Source organism: Xenopus tropicalis, chromosome 6 (genome assembly GCF_000004195.4).
Source record: "Xenopus tropicalis strain Nigerian chromosome 6, UCB_Xtro_10.0, whole genome shotgun sequence".
Classification (NCBI taxonomy): Eukaryota; Metazoa; Chordata; class Amphibia; order Anura; family Pipidae; genus Xenopus; species Xenopus tropicalis.
The window spans coordinates 96,288,026-96,310,065 of NC_030682.2; the positions used below are offsets into that span (position 1 = coordinate 96,288,026).

Below are 22,040 nucleotides of genomic sequence, written 5' to 3' on the forward strand. Positions count from 1 at the left end.
GGCAGTGAAGACTAGTCTTGATCTGGAAGAGAAACACTTCAAACTTGGGCTATAGACAACACACACTGGTTATCACCAGCCAGTGACTTTTTTAGGACATGACAGATTTCCACTGACCTTAAACTTAGCAAAGATTTTTTTTCTCTTTAAATGCCCTTTCCATACAGCATCAAAGCTTCCTAAAAAGGGAGCTAGAATAAAAGCAGTACTTTCTGTTTCACGAAGAACAAGGTGGGTAAAATCAGTATATGACCTCTGCTCAGCTTCGAACCACCACAATGAATTGAGATGCCAGTATATCTGCATTCTATTTTGCACTAAGCTAAATAACAGTAAAGGCAAAGTCACATGTCAAGTAGGACCCAGTTCTCTTCATCTGCATTTTCTTGTCTACAGATTTGTGTAGCTGGCAGAAATGGCCTGAGTGAAACTAAACGGAGCAGAGATCGGCCTAAAAAAATGCATTTTTAGGACAAGAGCAAATCTGCCATGGCCTGCAGTCAGGGTGCCTAGCAAGTGGATGTTTGTACCCTTACTACAACAACCACCCTACCTTGAACAGATAATAAAGACAATTCTCGTACCCTAATTGCTGCCTGCATCAGCCATACATGCCCTGATTTGGTTGGGCAATTTGTCTGATTCCTAACATAGAGCCCAAACATCTGATACTGTCTGTCCAGACTAAATTTCATCTGCCTATGACCTCTCTTAGTGTGTGTTTGGGGCATCCGCATATGTGGAAAAGAGCACTGCTGCTGCACTTCCTCATTACTTCCTCTTAGATCCCCTTGTTTGGACCACAGGTCCAAAGGTACCAATCCTGAATGAGCTACCCAGATTCTATAAGTTACAGGCAAAATTGGAGAGGATGAAGCCAGAGGCCACAGCTTCTGTTGCTGACAATCGATCATGCATCTTGTTCCACAGAAGATAAACATATCCCATTCACTACAATGGCAATCAAATTCAGTAGCCAGTATTTCTGCACCACGTGGGTCATGGCAATTTCCACTGCAATGTATAGAAATTCATTCCAAGAGTTCCCCACTACTGAATGTTAAGGTAAAAGGGTCATTGAGTGTGCCAGTGGAAAAAAGAACAATAAAGTAATAAAGAATAATAACAATAAAATAATGCATTCATAGAACATGCAAGTCATTCTTCAGTTCTCCCTGATGCAGTAACTTGCAGGCTTTGTTATGTTTCTTTTCACAGCACCACATGTACAGAATGTTTCATCAAACCCTGGCATACTCATTTTTCAAAGATGCCTTTGCAATTTTCCAGCAATAACTTGCAAACTGACATTTAATTAGATAGTAATAAAGACTTAAAATCGAGGAACCTCCTCCAAAAACAGGATGGTGCTGTTAGGATTCCCTACAATCTGCAATTCTGTTTTTTGTTTTGTTTTTTTTTTTACTGGAAAAGGGAGGGGTAGCACCATTTTACTAGCCTGTGTTATTTACAACTCCTTACTACTAGGTTGTAAAAGCAATTCACAAGAAAACACCTACTACAAACACAGATTACTGAGAAACATTCAATTATATTGCATTTTACAATTACACTAATTTATTACACCAACAAATAAATTGAGAGGAAAGCTTGCCTTGCCATTTTGCTACAGAATGAAGCTGTATAACCATCAAATATCCTTCATTTTGTTTTAGTCTTATTTAGATCTTTGCATGACCTCACCATGAAGTGGACAAATGCAATGATGGAATCACATAAGGGACCAGATACAGAAGTGTCGAGAAAGGAGTGCATCCACAATCCAGATTGGTCCTTGAAAGATATTTCTACAGCCTTTTTGATTAATATATGAACTCTGATGAGAAATCAATCAGAGAGGCTATTATTTTAGCCATATACAGAGACCATTAAAGGAACAGTAACACCAAAAAATTAAAGTGTTTTAAAGCAATTAAAATATAATGTACAGTTGCCCTGCGCTGGTAAAACTGGTAAGTTTTCAACAGAAACGCTACTATAGTTTATATAAATGAGCTGCTATGTCAACACGGGGGCAGCTATTGAAGCTGGGAAAAAGGAGAAAAGGCACAGGCACATAGCAGATAACAGATAAGCTTTGTAGAATATAATGGGGTTTTAACTGTTATCTGCTAAGTAACCTGTGCCTTTTCTCCTGTAAATGGCTGCCCCCGTGGCTACACAGAAGCTTTATTTATATAAACTATAGTAGTCTTTTTAAGGAAAACACACCAGTTGTACCAGTACAGGGCAGCATTACATTATATGGTAATTACTTTTATACACTTTCATTTTTTTGTGTTACTGTCCCTTTAAGCAGCCAACTCTGGGTGAAGTGGCCTAGACAGTACCTATACTGGTTCATATATGCCTGCTTCATAACAAAGTGTGGCTTCACACTGCTATCAGTTTACATTATAATTAACAAAAAAGCCAACGCCACTAAAGACACCATTTCACAAAATTTTTTACATCAGGGCTGCCTTAGCTACACCTGGTCATACACCTGACCATGACCCCTGATGATGTTCCCTGCTCTGTTTTAGAGCACTTTTAGATTTTCAATACTTTTGAAATGAGGGGTTAGAAATGAGGGCAACTGTGGGTTAATTCAGGGTGGGTCCTGAAGAATCAGTGTGAGCTGACAGGTCTGCATCAAGGTAGTATGCACTGGCCTGTGGATTTCAGTAAGTATGGCAAGTATGAATTTAAGTCTGTGAGCCCATGCACACTAGAATCATCAACGAAGGAAGCTGCAACTACATCTGACTGAAGATGAAGAAAGCAAAGAAAAACAGACTTTTAATGGACACTTTATTTAAATGTATACATTTATTGTCATTTTGGAGTTGCCAAGGCACACATTGGCAACTCAACATGAACTAAGACTGCTGGTAGGTCAACATGGAAATGCATCAGGTTGGCCAACACTTCTAAAGTGTAACTGCCACCATCCTGGCCTACTACCACCTTCCTTAGCCTACTATACTAACTTATCATTCTAATCTCCCTAACCACTGTTCTCCTAAGGCAGGGGCCCCAAACCTTGCTTACTCATGAGCCACAGTCAAATGTAAAAAGACTTGGAGAGCAACACAAGCTTCATACAAGTTCACGGAGGTGCCAAATAAGGACTGAAATTGGCTATTGGGTAGCCTCTATGCACACTATCAGCTTACAAGAGGCTTTATTTGGTTGTAAATCATGTTTTAATTCAACCAAAACTTGCCACCAAGTCAGGAATTCAAAAATAAACTACCTGGTTTGGGGGAACTGAGAGCAACATCCAAGGTGTTGGTGAGCAACATGTTGGGGATCACTGTGCCAAGGCATTGGTAGTTGCCCTACCTGAACTCGCAAAATACAGCTCTGCCTGCAATGCAGCATTCATAAGAAACATTATATGAAATGCTTGCCAGAAAAAACAACAATTAACAAACAATACAGAAGAAGGGTGGAGGGAAAACATGCAGAATGCATTTCACTGAAATGAAATAGTGCACACTGTGTGCATGGGGTAGGGTGCCAGAAGGCACAAGATGAGGGTGTGGTAAATACAGATATGCATAGCATCCCTCTACAACACTTTTATAGTACATCACAGGCTGAGCATGTGAGCACATTCTTGCTCATAATAAACAACCCACCCACCGGAAGAAAGATTAATTTCATTCAGACATTTTATCCTGCAGCATCAGCATTTGTTCTTATTTTTCCACTACCCAACCTTTGCGTATTTAGGTCCAATATTTGCTTTCCTTAATATAACTTACTAGATGAAAGAAAGAAAAGCAGTAAATGGTAAGCTAGTTTGTAACTCAGGTTGTCTGTGTAAGTAGCCTAGAGCTGGGCTGGAGGATTTTCCCTAACAAAAGAGATCACAAGTGAGTAATACACAACTTCTTAATAAAAGGATGAATAGTATAACACTGTTCAAATAACCGCATAAAGCAAACCCTGTTGTTTAACCCTGTAGGCAATGTATATCACAGGACCAATAACACTGACAATGTGATACCAACAGGTCGAACTGTAAATTCACTTAATCTTGGTTACACACTATTCAGTGCCAGATTGTGGTTTGCCCTAAAACTTGTGATTCAGACTAAAGAAAGGGTTAAACACCTAACTTATCCATAAATAAAGTCATGATACACTTTAGAATTCAATTTTATGAAGTATCTTCAAATCTCAAGTGGAGCAAAACAGATACTATTACTATTAGCAAGAGTAGATGCTTATGTGGCCTTTAGGAAGTAATAAAAAGTGTAAAATCTTCAAAGGTCTAGCAACATATAGCAACCAGTAAGAAATATTCACAAATCACCTCTTTGAAAGCAATCATTACAGGGGTTGCAATGGGTTACTAGACAAGGGCAGATATTGCACCCTTTTATTACATTATCCCTTATCAGTGCCAAGCTTAAGTTTAAGGTCACCCATGGCAAGTCGCCATCCTGATTGTTCGAAGACCCCTCTCCACCCCAGTCGTTTCCTCAGCAAGTCTTGTATTGGGTGCAATGTTGGTGTGGGTCCGTGATTAAAAAAAAAGACCAGAACTAGGGGTAAGCAGGCAGAATAGGTATGTGCCTCTTCTCCGTACCCCTAGTTCCTGCCCTGTCCATTATATCTAAAGGGAATATAGCGTACTAACTGAAAACAGATGTGGGTGCAATTAAGCATTTAATATCCAGTCATGCACAAGGTTGTCGCTTCCACAGCTAGAGGAAAATACTGAGGCAAGGATGCGATTCTGGAGATATTTTGCAACACATAATGCTCAACTTATTGATGTTTCACATGGAAAAACAGTAAGACCAATTCTGATCCCTGTATATAAATATAGGAGTGAGTGATTAAAGGGGATGTTGAGCTAAAATCAGGTAAACATTAATTAAATTCAGTAGGATTGTTTTGCCTTTAATAGGGATCAATTATAGCTTAGTTAGGATCAAGTACAAGTTACTGTTTAATTATTACAGAAAAAAAAGATATTATTTGCTTATAATGAAGTCTATGGTAGATGGCCTTCCTGTAATTCAGACCTTTCTAGATAATGGATCTTATACCTGTATTATCTGCCTGGCTTTTTATATTCTCTGCTCTGCTGTTTTGATTCCTGAAACAATGTAGCAGAATCCGGCTAAATGAAAATGACTTCTGCTACAGTGTTAGAACTAAATAGGGCTAAGCAAATATTGTGTATCATTTCAACTGCTTCTACAAATTACATTTAAACCAGCAACTGTAAAATGAGTCATTTTCTTTCCTTTTGCTTTTTACAGAGAGAACAATGAATTTCTGGAATGACCCAAGTGAAAATGTTATAATGGCAAAAAAAAAAAAAAAAGAACCATGACAATGCTAAAACACAAAGGAAACATAATCCCAAAATGATGTTACATCATAAGCACATCATCATCCCATGGTGCATTGGTCACAATTGTTCTCTACTTTTCTTTAATGAAATGTGCCTACTGCCACTGGGATTGTGATCATGTTTGACTGCATGTTAACTGCTTCTTCCCAGTTGGCTTCAACATTTTAACTCAGTCATATTTTTTCCTTTATTTGAAATATATCGTAGGCCACTACAACAAGTTACTAATTTTTTTTTATTAACCTTTCCTATTTCAGCCACATGAACACATTAAAAAAATGTAATTACCACTTTATCTAGAAGGTTGTTTCAGGGGAAAGGCGATTAGGGGTCTTAAATACATGTTTGGCAATGAAAAGAAAAAGAAACACAGAAATTGCGCCTCATCTATAACCACATACACTCTTCTGTAATTAATATAAATGGAGCCATAACTCTTTATGACAAGTTCCAACATAAACAGATGACAATATTACCCTGGATAAATATGGCCACTACAAGCCTTATCTTAGGAAGAAAACACAAATGTTAACAGTATATTATATATTTGTTTTGAAAACACTTTTACTTTCACTTTAGTTGTGACCTAAATTAAGCTGTAAATTGGAAATATTTAAAAAACAGTTGGTTGCAGTGGTGTAACTACGTATACACCTGGAGGACAGGGCATCAGGGGGGCCCAGACTGCAGGTTCCGCTGTACTATAGTCCCTCCCTCCACATCTCTTCAACTACCTTTAAATATAGCGGTCGGGCCAGAAGGTGTGACTGGTCATGCCAGGCCCCATAAGAGGATTTTTCTGCGGGAGGGCCCGGGAAGTTACACCGCTGGTTGGTTGTACAATGTGTGTAGCCATTTTTAGCGAAAGTGCTAATAATACTATGCCATGAATACGTGTGCTGACCTGCTAAACTAAACTATGCCAATACAAATAAGGTTTACTGCTTAATAACATTAAATTGACAACAAGGGATTTGAGAGTAAACTACAGTTCTGATTTTTTCCAAGGTTTCTGCCAAGTTAGTTTAATATATACATTTACAGGGCTAAGAATCACACTAAAGATACCACTGGCGCCAAAGAGTTAACAGAACTAGTTGAAACAAGCCATCATACATATTATTTGCAGGGATGTTTATAAAATGAAGCATGTGATGTTCCAGTTCTTATGGGAACAAATAGGACCAGGATGTAAAATGTCTGTTTGCATATCCAAGCGATATTTATAGGTAGTTTATGTTTAGATGACATCTATGAGTAGGTATTCTCTTTTGTATAGGACAATAAAGCAGGAACGGCTTGCAGGAAACCAGTATGCACGTTATAATCAATGGCGATATCTAACGCACCATTTCTCCAACTATAGAACATAAAGCCCATTCACAACAAAGGTTTCTTCCAAATATTTGCAGACATTTTGAACATGTATTGACTAAAGGTGCTTATTTTTAGAAAGATGCTGAAGCAGAGAATCAACTGGGGCATCAGACATTTCATAAGAGAGACTTTAAAAGTATCCTGCTGGCTCCCCCAAAACCATAAGCTGTGTGACGCACTGGGAAACACTACAGGGGAGTCTCTGAGCAGCGCTCACAGTTTGCTCTGGAAATACTTATGTGTCAGTGTCCACTGCTCAACACCAGGCATACTGGCAAGCTCTGGACAGTAACAGTACGTCCTGCTGCCATGAGCTTTCCTACAATGTGAGACAGCCAAAGGTCTCTCTACTTCCGAACCTAGTTATAGCATATAAAGCAAATTTATATTACGCAGCTTGCTTTAATTACTATGTTCTATTATGACAATAAATGGCACTGTATTATAGGGTCTCATAGACACCCACCCTAAATAGCAAGGGTTCTGACCTGTAGGTTACGTAACGGAGATGGACACAAGCTTAGTGTGCCATGTTCACTGGTATACAGCTTTTACATTTTTAGAAATGTATCTACACCTACAAAAGAACCCACATTTCAGGGGACCAGAAAAAAAATGCTGTACAATCTGGGAAAATGTCAAATTAGGGAAATATATTATGAATTAATATATCGGTGGGACCACAAAAATGTTGTAAAAACTTAAAATCAGGGTTTATAAATTGAGGTTTTACTGTATATGTTTCAAAAGGGATGTCTACCTTGCAACGGTGATATGATTGCCCTGACCACAGTACTTATCATCTTAAGCTTACCATACACGTGGCAATCTAACAATGTTTCGTGCGACCATCGATAACAGCAGATAAGGAGCTAGAAACAATAGGATTTCTACCTCCTTCTGCCGATTCAGCCCTGATGGCAGATTTTGGTCAGGCGCCCGATCAAAATTTTCTAACCTGCCCGATCGGCGAGTCGTCCGATATCAGCAGCTTCCAGCGATATCGGTCGACTCGTCGACATGCCATACACGCACCGAATATCGTACGATAGTATCGGTGCGTGTATGGCCAGCTTAAGTCTTGCTATTTTAAGTTTGGGATTTACTGAATGTCACTGAATGAAATGTCAAGTGCAAACTAACCAAAAGAAATTCAAGTTTTAATCATATCATGGGAACAAAGGATTAAGTTTAGGTTGGTCATGCTGGTTGACCATTATCTATCTACAGATTTTAGCCAGAAAAGTACAACCTAATATCCAGGACAACTAGATGATATACTGTTGGCTCAGGTGTAACACAAATCAATGCTACCATTCAAACCCTGGTATTTATCTCTGCTGCTGAGCAGCTGTTAGAGAAATGAAGGGGGGAAACATAATGAAATATGGCCCGACAGAAATATTTCTCAGAGAGCAGATGTTTGGGGGGGGTGTACTGCACAAGGAACTCATTTGTAAGCATATTTTGTATGTAGAAGCTGCCATACTGCAGAACTTTCATGGGAAATTTTGGAAGACATCTTTTGTGTCCGCATATCTCACCCTACAAGTTGTATGTCTAAAAACTGATACATTCAAATAATTAACAGCAATGACCAATCTCAGTAAAGCAAATGTTTAGATTGAACTTGCATTTTTAATGGGGGCAGTTTTTTGCATCTCTATTCTTTTCTTACTTAGGGCAAGGTAGCGCCAGATTTCTGTTAAATGCACCCAGAGGCTGCCCCCAATATTCACCCCCTGCCGCCAACCCCCTCTTAGGATTGCACACACGTGCATCCTTTTTCACTGACATACAGAACACTGAGGACAGAACACACTATGCATCTTGTCCCCAGTGCTCCGTATATGAGAAATTTTAATTGCAGCCGAGCTGAATGCTGCCCCTAAAATTTGCCCCTCAGGCCTGGGCCTTTGTGGCCTCACCACAAATCTGGGCCTGGGGCAAGGTCAGACAAAGCGTATATATCCGATTCGTGTAAGGGCTCTGGCACACGGGGAGATTAGTCGCCCACGACAAAACTCCCTGTTCGCAGGCGACTAATCTCCCCGAGTTGCCATGACCCGCCATCCCACCTGCGAACATGTAAGTCGCCGGCGGGATGGCATACGCGGCGGCGCGATTTCCCGAAATCGCCGAAAAAGAGGCGGGTCATGGCAACTCGGGGAGATTAGTCGCCCGTGACAAGGGAGATTTGTCGCGGGCGACTAATATCCCCATGTGCCAGAGCCCTAAAAGCGAATGTTTTCCAGGCCGACCTCTGCTCTGCGTACAGAAGCAGATCCACTTCTCTCAGCCTGGCAGAAAAGCGCATGGCTAAGAGAAGCGGATAGACTCTTCATTTGACCTCACCCTTACTCTTTTTTTCTATTCTTGCACTTCTTTCATCTTCTTCTTCTGTTATACAGTCACGTTAATTAGTACCAAATTGTGATATATTTTACCCAATTTCATATTAATATAAAAAATAAATGTAATCTAATCTGTAATTGTTTATATTCTGTATATATACAAAATGGGTTAAGGGAGGCTAAACAAAATATAAGTAAAAGTACAATGGAAGTACAACTGACCAGGCCAATATTACAACAACCATACAAAAGAGGCTTTTTGATCAATGCATATTCCCAGGTCCTTGTTTTATTAGTAATCTGTGAAAGTGCATGCATTTTTAAAAACAGGGGTTTCATAAACTTGCCAAGCCACCATAGCACTTCAAGGTAAAGTGGTCCAAACTATGTACATCTAGTCATATTTGTCATAGGCTGGCACCTCCCTTCCTGGATGAAATTTCTTGGAAAACCATGCATTGATCAATCCGCTCTTTTGTGTGTGTTTATATTATATTCATACAGTATACAGGCATTAATGTTAAAGGGTGCATATCATCCCAGTATTGTTTCCCCCAACAGAGGAGTGAGCTAATAGAGCCTGCAGCCTGGTTTGTTTTGTTTTTTTGTTTTGTTTTTTTTTTTAAAAAAAAAAAAAGAAGAACCCCCTCCCCGAGTCCCTCCAACAGCAAATACTGAATACCAAAGCTAAGAGGTCCTGGTTAAATGGTTCCTGATAACATGCATAACTGTTTCTAATTCTGTAGTTCTGATAACTTCAATACAATACATTTTTTTTTTACTACAGGTATAGGATCTCTTATACAGAATGCATGGGATGGTATGGTATCAGTTTTGATATTAAAGGGACCTCTGCATTTTTCACACCTCAGATTCAGGCTGTAATTCCCCAGTATTGTTTAAACATGTATTCCCTGTACTGTTCACACTTTTTAATCCCTGCATTGTTCACACCTCAGGCTCAGGCTGTAATCACCCACATTGTTCACTTCTTCACACCTACAGACAGACTGTAGGAACAGTGCCAGCATTGTGTCACTGTATGTACTGTGTATGGCATACACAGGCAGCATAGGGCAGAGTATGGCACACACAGTCATCATAGGGCAGGCCGAGTATGACATATACAGGCAGCATATGACACACACAGTCTGCATAGGGCAGACAGAGTATGGCACACACAGGCAGCATAAGGCAGTACTCCTGTGTGTGCCATACTCTGCCTGCCCTATGCTGCCTGTGTGTGCCATACTCTGCCTGTCCTATGCTGCCTGTGTGCCATGCTCTCTCTGCTGCCTGTAGGAGGTGAACCTGGCAGATGTTTGTTCTGGGAGTTTGTAAGTAGTTGGAAATAGCCATTAAATGGTCCCTAAGGTGTGTAATTATGTGCTGGGGGGTTGCTGTTCTATCCACAGGGGAGGAGGAGGCATATGGATTTAAGGGTGTGTCTTAATATAATTCTCACATATGAATGATGGTTGATATCCCTGCAGTGGGCACCAACCATTTGGGTTTTTGCTGCGCTACCACCATTAATGTGGGCATGGTCTTGGGTGGGTGCAGTTTAAAAAGAGAAGTAGTCAAAACTGGCTTCCGGTAGCGGCCCTCCACTATATATGCTAGAGAAATTCCGGCCCTCGGCACCACAGAAGTTGGACAGCACTGCTTTATAATATAAACTAAATAAAAACTTATGAAGGCTGTGCTGTTGATGCCTGTCATTTTTCAGGTGGTTATAAGGTTATAAAAACAGGCATGGTTGTGCTCTCCTGAAATCAATTATTGTCTTTGCAAAAGTGACATTTTGAATAGTAATTTTTGTGTGCGTTTTGGTATTTTTTTTTAATTAACTTTGCTTTGCTTCATAAGCTGTAATACATTTGATATTAATAAGTTGCTGGGTAGTCATGAGGGCAGCTATTGATGTTCTAAAAAGGCTATAGGGCATACATCTGCAGAACATTTATTCTGTTTAAAATACAATGATCTTAGTGGATAAACAGGGACCAAAATGTAATTAATTCTGTACACACCTACATGAAAGCTTAGTTGGTATCATCTATTGCAGTGATCCCCAACCAGTGGTTGACTAACTTGTTGCTCACCAACCCGTTGGATGTTGCTCCCTTGGCAGTGCTTAATTTTAGATTCCTGGCTTGGAGGCAAGTTTTGGTTGAATAAGAACCAGATGTACTGCCAAACAGAGCCTTCTTTAGGCTGCCAGTGCCCATAGGGACTTCCAAATAGGCAATGACTGCCCTTATCTGGCACCCCAGGAACTGTTTTCATGCTTGTGTTCCTCTCCAACTCTTTTTACATTTAAATGTGTCTCATGGGTAAAAAAAAGGTTAGTGATCCCTGATCTACAGCAACCAATCAGCAGCATTTTCTGGTTGTCTATTTAAAATAATATCTGGGTTTATGTAGTCCAATATTTCTGCCATATTTATTTAAATACAAAATAATTTTAAGGTGAATTTAATTAAATGAAATTATTATTTCAGTGTCAGCATAGCAATTTTGAGGTGGTGGTCCCTAAAGCATGGGGTCTTCCTTGCATGAAATTGACCCATCTGTATTCTTATATCTTCTCTTGCTTACACTAGAGACTTTTACAACATAAAATCATTATTCTCAATTGGTTGTTCATGCTATCAACTTTTACAGAAGCCACTGCAGAAATTACAGCATTCTGTAGTACTGTAAATTAAAGTTATAAATGTAAATATAATCAATATATAAAATTAATATGCAACCTCTCTTCCAAGCCTGTAATGATGGCTAAATTGGGAAGAATACATGCTGCCCATCAGGCAAATAAAATATCAGCGTGAGTTAAAAATGCTTGGTCCAAAAATAGCAAAACAATCTGTTATATAATTTGCTACCATCAAGGATACCAGCACATTGTATAAAACCAGGGCAGGAACAGTACAATTCTTTATAAAGTATAATTAATATTACTATATTAAACAGAAGCAAAACAAATGCTCAGACAGTGCAGCAGCTATTTCCACAGCAATGCTCTTCTCCTCCTACATTGTAAATAGCAGAGAGTAAAGAAACAGTGTGTTATTGTATAATTGCCATAGCCTACACAGCTTCTTATAATCACCACCTAGGTTTATGGTACCAAAGCCCAAGGAACAGTTGTTTAACCTATGCATAAAGCGCAAGCCTTGCTATTATTCACGTGAAATGATCTCCAATAATGAAGAGATATAAATTAAAAAAATAAAACAAAACTAGACTCCAACAGTAATGACATGAAGCTAGTTAAATATTTTAATGATTTTATGTAGCTGTCAAAATTAAATCCTCTAAATTATCTGTAATGAGCAAACATGTGCAAAACATGTTTACAAAAACCACAAGAGATTTACTGTATTTGATAAAACAGGATTAAACGCAACAGTTTTGTAAGCTTCTCTTCTGTTTTAAGATCAATGTCTTGTGCAAAACATTTTTACACTGAAGGACATTTTCACATTTAACTTAACAGTGCTGTCGAGTAGGCTATTAGTGGATATTCCACATGTTCATGGGCCATGCTCTTGAGCGAGCTAGGGGTTTTTAATAAATTCTTTGGAGGTCTGGATTCATACCACAGGCTTGCTCTAACCTACAATATGGTGGTAGAGAATGCCAGATTTATGGGAGCCACCAAGCTTATCAAGGCATGACTGTAAACTAAACAATGCACGTTCTGATGTGGGACTGGTTAAAGGTAATGCCAATATATAAGTTCTGTTTCATGTCAAGCAGTCAGGCCAGAATGACCTTTCTAAGTCACTATCTTACTTCCCCAATCAAACTGCCATCAGGGCAGTGACTGCCTGTATAATGTAATATGGCAGCCAGATCTACAGCAGTGCTTTTGTGCAACCTTTTCAACCAACACACCAGTTTATAATATGCATATTAAGCTGTACTAAGTAAAGTATATATCCTGATTAATGTACCAACCATAACCACTAGGACCACTGTGAAAGGTGGATTAAAGGCTTCTTCTATGTACCAGTCCTTTTCCACTTGTGCTGTAAACAAGCAACTTTAATTAATCAGTTTCTACATTTTCTTTTTTTTAACACAACCAAATTCACTAACCATCCTTAGTTAAGACTTTTAAGCCTTATGGGTAAAAATCTGCCTGATCTCTATTAAAAGGGGAAGCCAACCCAAACAATGATTTTTCACAATGTAAGAAAATGTAATTCTAAGCAACGTTACAATACATACATTTTTTTTAAAATATTTTTTATTGATTTGTAATTTTTTTATAATTAAAAAGCAGTATTTATGCATCCCTTTCTTTTATCCAGCTCTTCAAACAATGTAGTAGAAGTCCTTTCTCCTCCAAGTCTGCTGGTTTCTGTTCTGTTACATTGTTTCGGAAACCAGCAGTGCAGATATTACAAAGGGAAAAAGACTCTTTTCAATTCTAATTGTTTTTACAAATAATTTTTTTGATTCACAGATATTGAAAAGTTGGTTAGAATTACATTATCATTCAATGGGCAAAAAACAAGTTTTGTGTGGATAACTCTCTTAAATTACACAATATCCAGTGCAAAATTAGGAAAAATTATTAAGCCATAACATATGACACACATTCTGTAGGATTGCTATGGTCTATACATTACAATTACAGTGAAACCTCAATTTTACATTCCTTGATTTTAAGTTTTCCCTTATTTCCCTGATTTTTTCTGGTCCCCTGAAAAACATTAAATGGGGGTTCTACTGTACTTACTGATACAAGAGGCAAACACAGGCCCTTGATAATTAGGCCCCTGTCTCACTAGGCAGATTATAAGCCTGTGGATAAATGCAAATCAGGCCAAGAATCCACCCTATGTGGCAGCAGCCTTAGGGCCGTGACACACAGGGAGATTAGTCGACTAATCTCCCCACAATACCATCCCACCGGCTAGAATGTAAATCGCTGGTGGGATGGCATACGCGGCGCCGTGATTTGCAGAAGTTTCCTCTCAAGGCAACATTGGCAAATCACGGCGCCGCGTATGCCATCCCACCAGCGATTTACATTCTAGCCGGTGGGATGGCATTGTGGGGAGATTAGTCGCCATGACAATAAAGCTTTGTCGCGGGGCGAGTAATTTCCCCGTGTGTCACGGCCCTTAGAGTTTAAAAATCAAAAATCTTTTGGAATTTAAAATTATTGGATTAAATAAAACCTCATGAATCAACAATTTTAGCCTATTCCAAATAAAAGATAGCAGTTACGGACTAAAATCCTCTTTATGTGCCTGCACCCGGACCGATGCAGTGATACAAAAAAAGCTTTTTGCAGCGTAGGGGCAAATTCTCTGTCTGCGTTTATCCGCAGGCTGAGAATCTGTCCTATGTGGCAGGGGCCTTAATAGTTTCAAAATCTAAAATCTATTGTTGGATTAAACAAAATCTCATGAATCACCTATTTCAGGCTGTTTCAGATGGGAGATGGAAAGGCACAGATAGAGTTAAAAGCTTTTTTTATTGCACACACAGCATGTTGTTTATTTAACCCCTTTCATTGCTATCCCTGCTTTCTTTAAACCCCTAAGAACCCTTGTCTGGATTGTTTTGTTAACCCACTTCTGAAGCCTACATGACTTTATCACTAAGATGCCAGGAAACAATCTGACTCTTCATGGAAAGCAGCAATATATCTATAAAACACATTTCTTATCAATTTTGCAGTCTGTACAACAAAAAATGTTTAAAATGTATTTTGTTGTACTCTAGTGGCAGAGATAAGGAGTTTTATCTGGTTTTATTTGAGCATGGCATAAATGCAGAAATAATTGAGTCCATCACATGGTTGACAGCAGCAAACTTTGTTAAATCACATGCAGGAATTGTCTATTTTGAGTGGATTGTCGTCTAAGATCACTGCAAGGATCCCAATTAGCAATTCACAAGGGACCACAATGAGGCATTCCAACACACAGCACTGACTGCCGCACAAGAAGAAGGGGGCAATACTGTAGGGATGACACTAGCAACAAAACTTAAAGAGGCTGTATACCACTTGTACAATATCAGTTCAGTAAAAAAAAGCTTGTGCTGAACATTGTTCTTACAATTGGTTTAATTACAGCTAAACAGGGCAAATGGAGAATTTTAAGCAACTTAAAAAAAGTGTATGTTCAGCATAAGCCCTTTTCAATGAGCTCATGTAGAGCAAGGGAGTATATAACCTCAAAGAAAAATGGTTATAATTCAGCCGGCAATATAAAAAAAGGAAGTTTTTTTCACAAGAACAACAAAAACAGCTTCCAGCAGCAATAAGAAATCACACATAACACAGTATCAGCAGTGTTACAGACCTCAGACCAGGCAGGTGTGTGTGGTTAGACACATAGACTTCTATGTGTCAAGTTCCCAGATCTCTCTCAATGTCTATTAAAGGTGGCCACACACGTGGCGATTTCCGATCTTTCGTGCGACCATCGGTCACACGAAAGATCGTACAATCGGCCACTAACCGTTTAGGGCTGAAACGGCAAATAAGGAGGTAGAAACAATAGGATTTCTACCTCCTTCTGCCGATTCAGCCCTGAAGGCAGATTTTGATCAGACGCCTTCTATGACGCCCGATCAAAATTTTTTAACCTGGCCGATCGGCGAGTCGACCGATATCAGCAGCCTCCTGTGATATCAGTCGACTCGCCATACACGCACCGGGGTTTCGTATGATATTATCGGTGCGTGTATGGCCAGCTTTACACTCCATGAGCCCTGCGAGACTGACCAGCCAGGGTTTTAAGGACTAATAATTAGCCATCTGAGGCTACACATGCCTACTCTATTTATAATATTTCTATAATTTGTGCACTCTTACATAAAATACAAGCAGTTAAATTATGGAGATTGCTTTAGATAAGCAAAACCCATACTTTTTTTGTGTCCCACTTATCATAAGCATCATAAAGAGTTCACAAACAAAGCAAATGTAATAGGTGGAAAAATCTAAATTCATATATGACATGTAACCAGCTATAAGAAAACATCCCATCTTGTCTACTATACTAAGCTTTAGATTTCTTCCTAAAAATATCAGTTTATGACCATTATAGGGTTGCTATCTGAGCATTACTTCACTGGCGCAGTTTGTTAAAATAATTCTTTACAAAGAATAGTACTCATAGGAAGATTTTTTTTTTTTTAGCATTTTTTTGCAAGCTCTAAAAAAATGCTAAATTAAATGTATCACCATTAATACTTATGCACCGTTTCTACTGCACGTACAGTCATTCCGAATGTGGTGAAGCCTTCTAAACCAAAGGTAACCAAGAGGATGTATTGTTTAATCTGCACATAGTCACTATATTACCAAGCAGTCTCTGCCCAACATAATACATATATTGCAATTTATTGGTGCAAGAGATGACTTGCCTCAGGTCAGAAAAACAAACCAGACTTTCCTGCTTGTGAATTATAATTACTTACTCACGTTCACATGCATGGCTGCTCATACAGCATTGTGAAACACTTCTAATTTCATGGCTATACATTGTGGCACTTACACCTTGCAAATCAATACTCATTTGCCTTCTCTATTACATAATCTGCCATTATTGTATTGTTCCCCACTGCAGAGGAACACAATAATGCATAATAAAAATCCTTTTTTTTCCAGAATGTGCAGAACTTGCACACAGATATTCCTTCCAAACACAAGATGACACGTCTAAAACAACCATCATTATGTTATACCTGATAAGAAGTGGCAGTCATCCCTGTATGGACTACCCAACTGTATTGAAACTAGGGCTGGGGAAGTAAGGTTACCTCCTGCTTTAAAGTAAGTGCTTGTCAGAATTGTGATTGTGAAAAATAACAATATAACTACTTCTTGAAAAAAATATGACATTACACTATTTAATGGTAGATAAACAGAAGATAAACTGTACAGTGTATTCTCCTTTCCAAAGCCAACAATGTATCTTTCCTTTGAGCTTAAAGAAAATGTAAAATGTAGTGACTTTTTAAAAGGGCTTTGACTCTTCTTGCAGCATATACCCCTCCCAACTACTAAACATATTTCTGCAAGATGATTATAGAGTACAGTTTCCCATTGGAAAAAAAATCTCCTTGATCACTGGATTAGGGCCGAGAATGGGCTGCTATGCTGTTGATTGTGCATCACCTCATATAACACTTGCAGATTATTACTGTTAAAGCAGAGATACAACATTGATTAAAATCCAAAATTATGTACAACAAATGTGAACTCCAATCTTATCCTGGATCCCAACTGAAAAGGTTACCCTGTTAATTATATAACCGAACCTCAACACTTGTCCCTGTATATTACATATTTGAATTTCACAAATACCTGAATAACTTTCATGTAGCACGGAATTTAGCCTTTTAATCTGATATACTGCAAAGCCCTGGTTTGGTCTACCCCGACTGGCACTAGTAAGGTCCTGTTTAAGCAAAGGTATAATTAACCTGGCCAAAGAAAAGATAAATTCTGGTAATCACTCATTTTCTTGCCTGGGGCAAACAAATTCATATGGCAGAATATAATAATAAATGTATTCAATTCAAATTCATCCTTCAGATCATCAAACTGTAACAGAAGGAATAAGATACCTATCTCCAGCAATAAAAGGTTTCCTGACAAGCTAAAATTAGACTTAAGAACAAAAATCAAGTTGGTAGATTGTTATCAGCACACCATGTTGCTATCTAGAAATGTAAGATGATTTGGTGTCTAATAAGATCTAGAAATAGTGTTGTCTGTGTGTGTTTTCATGAACTGTGTCATATGTGCCCCACCACGCACGCAAGAGAGTTAGTAATGATGAGAAACATTGCTCTGCCTTACTAATAAAGATAGCAGGAGCCCAGGACACTGCTCTGAGCAACACATGCAAGTTATAACAGGACAGCAGATGAAAGCTTTGCAGATGACTACAGGCAGGAGGGTGTGCTGACTCACAAAGAGGTGTGGAAGGCTCCTACTAAAATCCTGTAAAACTTGGACAGAAAAAACAGAGAAAGCCAGAAACAAGGTGTTTATTAGGTATTTTGTTACAGCCCTCCCAAATCTTACCTGCATCACCCAATAGTACTCACACAGAAATGCTATTTTGCAAGTTTATTTTTTAGTAAAGAGAGTGAAACCTTCAACTGTTGTGTGGACTGGGAACAGAAAGAACACTGGATATTTTAGGCCTCTTTGCAAGGGAAAGATTAAAATAAAATGTTACCAGTAGGCTATAAAATTATTTCCAGCTACCAGCCTGCAGGGCAACCCTCTTGACCACAACATATGCACACAGTTAAGCAAGGCATTTTCATTGCAAAGAAATACAAATGATTTTTTTTCTTTCTGACTTTTTTTTGTCCACTAACAAACAAAGCAGAATAGAAAATGTTCATTTTGGTTTAGTGAAAACTGCACTTGGAATAAGATGCTCAGAGGGGGGCCACAGTAGGCACAATATTCAAATCCTTCAGAGGATGGCATCATAGATGGAAAACAAGGGATCTGAGTTGCTTCAATTTAGATGGACAGTGACGATGACGATAATGTGGTTGTTAAAGATAATTCACACTGTAAATGGCCCTTTGTAGAGCCTGGGAACCTATAACCTAGATGGAAAGTCTTTACAGATATTCCAAGATGCTCTTTGAATGGAAATGGCATTGGGTTTTAATGAAATGCTATGTTAGATGCTTGTAAAAGATACAATCATTTATAAAACATGCAGCAGCAATAATGCTGAAAATATAGTCTATTTTAATTGCCAGTGCCAATCCAGGGGAGGATTTTATCCCTGCAGCTAAATGAAGAACAGGACAAATTATTAGGTTATATATCTTTCAATCTGCTCTGTTCTACAAACACTGGTAAATATTTCTATGCATGTGACAACAAACCCCTATTTATTATCCTGTAGAAAAAAACAGGGTTGGAATGGAAGCAACATTGTCACTTTAACACCAGCGGTGCTGATGTTTACACCACTTACTTGACTTATCTCCATTTACTTGAATGGGTTTATGGGTCTAAAGCAGTGTAAAATAAAAAAAAGAGTAACTTTAGGCCTAAATCTTTAAAAAAAAAAAAAAAAAAAAAAACCCTGACAGGTTCACTTCTGCAATGGATTATTTCTGCAATCGCGTTATTTCAAGTGTAAGGAGCCAATACAATTCTATAGACAGGCCATTTATTTTACACCACGTTGTGTAATTAAACATTAAAGAAGACCTCCACCCAAAAACAGACAGTCGGATACTGCTTTTTAATAGCACTTACATTAACAAATATATTTCTTCACCTCTTGTATCATTTATTTGTTGGTTTGTATGTCAATCTGTATGTTCAGTGTATACACCCATTTATTGTACAGCACTGCAAAGTATGTAGGTTCTTTGTAAACAGAGGTCAATACTTTAAAATGACTTGAAATTGCATTTTTTTCATCATGCAAAAACTGTTTTATGGCTGAAGGACCTTTTTGTGTATTAAGATAATAATGAAAACTTGCATTTGATCCTAAGGATACTTAGTACGAATTACAATGATGGACTAATTATAATAACATCACTGTTCATATATCAAAAACATGTCTAATGGGTCACATAATTACTTATCAAGAGCAGCCAATCCATATCAAGGAGAAAATGGACAGGGATGTGAATCTGACCTGCAGCTCCCTCTGCAACCGCTGAGTTGGGCTGGATGGTGGTACTTTGGGTAGCATTGCTGACTTGTAGCACTGGAGTCTTAGATTGTATTCCAGCCATGTCTTAGATTGTAAGCTCCACTAATGTGAATAATGCATAATCTCTGTAAAGCACTTAAGATTATATATATATATATATATATGCCCAATAATCATGGCAGAGTTTATAAAACCATGGGTTGCACTTCCCTCCTTCAGAGTCAACAGCAGGCATTAGAATGGGAAAAGTTTCAAACTGCAGTACAATATGTTTATCAATATACAATTACTGCTAAACACAGAACGCCCTACATAAATAGAGACACTGAGACACATGGCTGCTGGACACATTGTATTAAAAACAACTTTGTGCATCCAAACAAAAAGAGTGGGAATTGGTGGGAGTGAATGAGTATATGGGCTCCAGCACTGCATGGGTCACAAAGCTTCTCCACGAATTCTTCACATTCCCCGACTGAAGAAACAAAAGAGATGGCTGGCTTGTACGTTACCCACAGCAACACATGAGATCTAGCATGCCCCCATAGTGCAGCCTGCCTGTCCCCTCCATCCCCCGGATCTGCACAAGCAGCAGCATCTCACGGATATCTAAGGCTGCTGGGTGTTGTAGTTCCAGTTTACATGTTGCACATCCTTAATCCATTCATTACAAAGAAGATGTGGTGCTCAAGCGAGCGTAGGGAATTCACATACATATATGGTTAGAGAGGAGGAGATGAGATGTAGAGGAGCTGCCTAGAAGAAAACTCACCTTGCTCTTTACCTCCACCGAGCTGCTAGCCACATACCGCAACGTCTGGGACTTACTGAAGCTGCGGTTCATCTTCAAGGCTCACCCCCCCTCCCCAATAGCCACCCAGCCGAGATGCCACCAGGCTGGATGCCGAGGTGTCGGAGAGCAGGCAGCAGCTTCCCTTCTCTCTCCGGGCTCCCTATGCGCACGCAGCACCGCAGCTGCCGCTCCTGTTTGGAATGATCGGCCCGGAGCGCAGCCCGCCGTGACGTCACAATGCAGCGCCCAGCCCCCGTCACACACACACTCACACACGTACAGACACACTCACATACACACTCACATACACATGCAGGCTCCGACCCTTTCCCACGTGTTGGGCGGCCGGTACCGTACACCTGGGCTTCCTCGGGTGGCACATAAGGGTCTTGAGCACCGGCTCCTTTTATTTAACGTAGGAACAATGCCTGCCAAGTTATCCGGTTGTGTTCTCCAATCAGCTGCTCCCAAAGTCACTTAACGGGATTACAGTACGAGTTTTCTTCACGTTTTGTTGTTAAACAAATGCACGTTATTTGCTATTCAGTGCTTGGCTATATAGTATGTTAGCTTGAGTAGTGTGCTAACTGCCCTGGGTACCTGAGCTCTGAGCCTGGATTTACAGAGGTCAATTAAAGCTGGTCATATTGGGCACATTGTGTCCTGTTTGGCCCAATAGCAATAGGTCACTGGGCAGGATGGCCGAATGCATTGGTAGCCCTATTGGACAAAACGATGAGTAGATAATAGTATTTACAGTTAACTCGTTAGTGTGAGTAGCTGCCAATAAAAGTCATTGGCTTCTCAGTGTGTCCTGTCAATCTGTCGGTGAATCTGTGCAGATAGAAGCAGTGTAGGACTGAGATGCCAGGGCTCCCCCAGAAAACCCTGGACAATGGGCCCACTCTCTAAACTTTAATTCCTCCTCTACTCCTTCAAACTCTACCATCCAAGTCTGTTTTCTCTACACACTATACTCTATTCTTCCATCTACATACCTCCCAACATTTGAAAAATGAAAAGAGGGACAAAAAGACTTGGCGCGCGTATTCATTTTTAAATGCCCCCATAGAAAGTACCCTCCATACACAATGCCCCCATAAAAAGTGCCCCCAATTGCCCCATACACAGTAGCCCCCCCATACACAGTATCCCCCAATTGCCCCATAGAGAGTACCTCCAATAGTAAATGCCCCCCATACACAGTGTCCCCCATAGACGCTGCTGCTGCTTCTTGTGGCTCCTGCTCCTTATGCGGCTCCTTCTACGGTGGCGACAGGACCTTTTATAAGTGCGCCCCGTGCGTACCTGTGACGTCACACGTACGCACGGGCGCAACCTTATAAAAGGGCCTGTCGCCGCCGTACGAGGAGCAGATTAAGAAGCAGGAGCCAGAGGACTAGACGGAGCCGGAACGCTCGGCTGCAGCCAGCGCGTCCCGCTGGCCT

The 22,040-nt window shown here is 39.6% G+C and overlaps 1 protein-coding gene across 1 annotated transcript in view; it reads right to left on the reverse strand.

The window, feature by feature from the left end:
- The window catches only part of pard6g (par-6 family cell polarity regulator gamma), a 60,262-nt gene extending 39,519 nt beyond the window's left edge, over positions 1-20,743 (reverse strand). The window contains 1 exon segment of the mRNA NM_001017338.2: positions 20,572-20,743. Within this exon segment, the coding sequence (NP_001017338.1) occupies positions 20,572-20,643 (72 nt within the window). The 5' untranslated portion in view covers positions 20,644-20,743.
- Positions 20,744-22,040: the final 1,297 nt, after the last annotated feature.